Here is a 3587-nt window from a genome sequence, read left to right as displayed (position 1 = left end):
GCACGGAAACAATGGGAGACACTGCGGTTTACCATCGAGATTTGCTCAAGCATGGTCCTTTTGCTAATAGCATATTATTGTGCGGTTGCAGAAATCATTCTAATATTTAGGTTCCTTACAATTTGGTCTTGCAGATGTAGGTCCTGCTGTAAGAGGCTTAGACCCACTATTTGACCCATTTTGCATATGGGGAAATGAGATGTCCATGAATATCAGTCAAGTCATGAAACTCAGAAAGATTGTTAGGATGAAGAAACTTGCAACGAATAACAGCAAGATCTTTGTTTGCATAATGAAGAAGACATCAATCAACTATCTGATGGTACTAACTCTTTTACCTTGTTCTTACCCCTTGCGCCATTTCAAAATTTAGAACAGCGATTTATGCATATCTTTGTTTTCAGTACTTTTCAAAGCAGTTCACCAATGATAACCTATCAAACCACCTGCATGGTCATGAGGCGAGGAAGGTATTCATTCAACACCCATGGTACAATATTGAAATCGTGCTGAAGAGGACGAAGGTTGGGCGGGCAATTATCCATAGCCACTGGCCTAAAGTTGCAAGGACATTCAACATCACTAAAGGCTCAATATTTGCCCTCCGCTTCTGCAGTTTCCCATATGAGATTCATCTGTCTATTTACCGTGTATGATGCTACTTTCCAAAGGTTTTCGATGTTGCATGTGAAACTTGGTGCTGTTGTGTAATGGCATAACTGAGTGCCGAAACTATCTGATGTAATTCGATTATGAAATCTTGGTTGTTGTTATACGGATATGAAATATCTGGTGTGTTTTATAAGAAATATCAATTTGATTAGTACATGGATTATCAATAATAGGCTAATTACCCTGCTTATTGGGGTTTTCTATTGTAGACGATTACTCAGACAGCACCGTGGGCGATGAACTCAAACAACCCGCACGGTTTCTAGAAAGTAGGTGTGTCCAATCAACTAACAACCACACACGACTTCCGGCAGAGAACTGTTTGCGTTAGGCCACCTTGCACAAACGTTTCCACACAAAAATTTGTGTGTGATATACATACGAACGGAAATGTTTTTCTGGGATTCACCGTGTGGGATGTACATATGAACGAAAACAATTGGGTTTCGATACCCCGCCAGGTCGCACACGAGCTCATTTTGCCCCAGCCTGTGTGCCAGGAGGGCCTATTCCCGACGGTTTCTGGGTCGTGTGGGAAGGGCCCCCCTATCGCCCACACTCACTTGGCGACGGTTCCAAACGCCGTCGCGGAAAGGGGTTAAAAACCGTTTGTATAGCAGGTCTCTGCACCAGTGCACAAACATACTTTGTCTAGGTGTAGCTTATTTTCGCTTAATTCATTCATACGCTATAGGGCAACGTTACGCTTTGGTTGACGGATAATGAGAAAAGATCTGTTGTCTCGCTAACCATTGGATGGACACGCTAATTGCCGTCCGATCTACCCACGTGGGAAACCTCCCTTTGCAACAAGAGTCGTGTTGCAGAAAGGGTTTGCAACTGGATGCTTGTTGCAAAAAACATCGCAACAACGATCTCGTTGTAGATTTTTTTTTCGCAACAGAGGTCTTGTTGCAGACTTTTTTTTGCGAGATTTTCGTTTTACGAGGCTGCAACAGAGCCCTTTTGCAACATCACCCATGTTGCAAAAACTCCACTGTTGTCCCAACAACAATATCCATGTTGCAGAAGCACCGAGTCGCCACTGCCAACTGTGTTCCGGTGAGGTCTTTGCGGTGCGCACCGATAGCCAGCAGTGCGGTGGTTATCGACGGTTGGAGCAGCTGGGCAGCGCCGATAAAGTTTTGGGGTGGTGGCCCATTCATTTGAACCACTCTGATGCGAGCAGACACCGCTCCAGATGCAGCAACATGGCGGCGTGCTTTCCTACAGTGAAGCAGTGGCGGTTGCTTGCTTTGCAGCAGCCGGTGGACTATCGTAGTAGTTTGCGCTCGTGGGGCTGGATTGAAAGAGACGAGGGGGAAAAAAGCAGGTGTCAAAATCAGATGGAGAGAAAAGGGGTAGGATGAGGTTGCCACTAAGAAATTTAGAACTGTGGATAAGATTGAAGGGAAGATGTAGTTGGTAGGCCAGATGGGGCGCGTGGCTAGCGCACCGGGTGGTTGATTTTCAGCGCGTTCATCGGCCGGATGATTACAAGTATTTCTCTATGTTATATGGTTTGTGGTAGGATTGTGAAGATCATGTTACTGGGTAAATCCATGTTGGATGGCCTCGGTTTTTGTTTTTATTTTTGAGTAAATCAATTCGTACGACAACGATGCAACACTTTGCTAGATATAGTTAAATAATTAATAATTAATAATTGTGTGCGTAACTTTATTTTACGTTTTGAGCTGGGTGTGCGTTATTGGAGTGCTATCCTCCATTTTTTAAAGGAAAATAGAGATTTTTCTAAGCGTGTGCTCGCTTCCCGTGTCACAACTACCGCATGTTGGCGGTTGAAGGCGACCATTCAATCTTTTCATGCACACCTTTTTTCCATGGGCACCGATAGGCGCCGGTGCACTGGCCTAAATTTTGCCGGTCAGCGCGCAGCCACCCGATTCCCCTGTATATATCGTTGGATTTGATCTTCCGTTCTCTTCACCAGTGCTTGCGCCCGTGCTCGCCAGCCACCCCACGCAGCCCGCGCTCGTCGGCCAACTCGTGCAGCCCGCCCTCACCGGCCAACCCGCGCAGCCTGCCCTCGCCGGCCAGCCCGCGCCGCCTGTGCTCGCGCCCATGCTCGCCGGCAACTCTCGCGCCACCCGTGCTCGCGCCCATGCTCGCCGGCCACCCCCGCGCCGCCCGCGCTCGCGCCTGACTCGTCGGCCACCCGTGCCGCCCGTGCTTGCCGGTCACCCTCGCGCCGCCCGTGCTCGCCGGCCACCCCCGCCCACCGCTAATCGCCATCGAGTCTGCAGTTCCACGATGAAAAAAGGATGTAGCAAAAATCCTCGACGGACGTAGCAAATAGTACAAAGGTTGTAGCAAAATTAGGTCGCCACCGTCGGGCCTGCAGGTTCACCATGAAAAAAGGATGTAGCAAAAATCCTCGACGGACGTAGCAAAAACTATAACGGTTGCGGCAAAAATAGGTCGCCGTCGTCACGGGACGCAGCTCGGCCGTGAATGAATGTAGCAAAATCTGTAGCCGGTTCCAGCAAAAATCGTCGGCGGTACCAGCAAGAAAGAAAAAATGTCACTATTCACCATATGCAGCTCCCCCGGAGGCCGATTGCAGCTCCCCGCCATCCATGGTTGCAGCTCGCGTTTCCGCCGCAGCTCCCATGGACGCAGGTTGTAGCTCCCATGGAAGCGGTTGCAGCTCCTGCCATCCATGGTTGCTGCTCGCCGCTCCGGCGGGCATCGGGGGATAAGAAGATGTAGCTTTGCATCCATGGACGCAGCTCCCGCTCGCATCAGCTCTGGCGTCCTCAAACTGCAGTTGCCGGCGCTAGTATTTTGGGGAGTCAGAGAGAGGACGGTGGCAGGGATGAACTGGATTAGATGCTCACGAGGTGGGGATAAGATTGTGTGGCCAGTGGTGCGTAGTTTCCCTCGTGGGCCCT

General features: G+C 49.5%; 1 protein-coding gene across 1 annotated transcript; it reads right to left on the bottom strand.

Moving 5' to 3' along the window:
* Positions 1-1946: 1946 nt before the first annotated feature.
* On the bottom strand, positions 1947-3587 carry LOC123069571 (collagen alpha-1(II) chain-like). Its single transcript, XM_044492458.1, has 2 exons — positions 3229-3587; positions 1947-2933 (listed from the first exon to the last, which is right to left on the bottom strand). Exons 1-2 carry the CDS (start codon positions 3383-3385, stop codon positions 2620-2622), a joined length of 471 nt encoding a protein of 156 aa, XP_044348393.1. The 5' UTR covers positions 3386-3587; the 3' UTR covers positions 1947-2619.

This window comes from Triticum aestivum, chromosome 3B (genome assembly GCF_018294505.1).
Source record: "Triticum aestivum cultivar Chinese Spring chromosome 3B, IWGSC CS RefSeq v2.1, whole genome shotgun sequence".
Taxonomy (NCBI): Eukaryota; Viridiplantae; Streptophyta; class Magnoliopsida; order Poales; family Poaceae; genus Triticum; species Triticum aestivum.
Note: the sequence above shows the minus strand (reverse complement) of the source record. Positions and strands in the feature narration are given on the sequence as shown.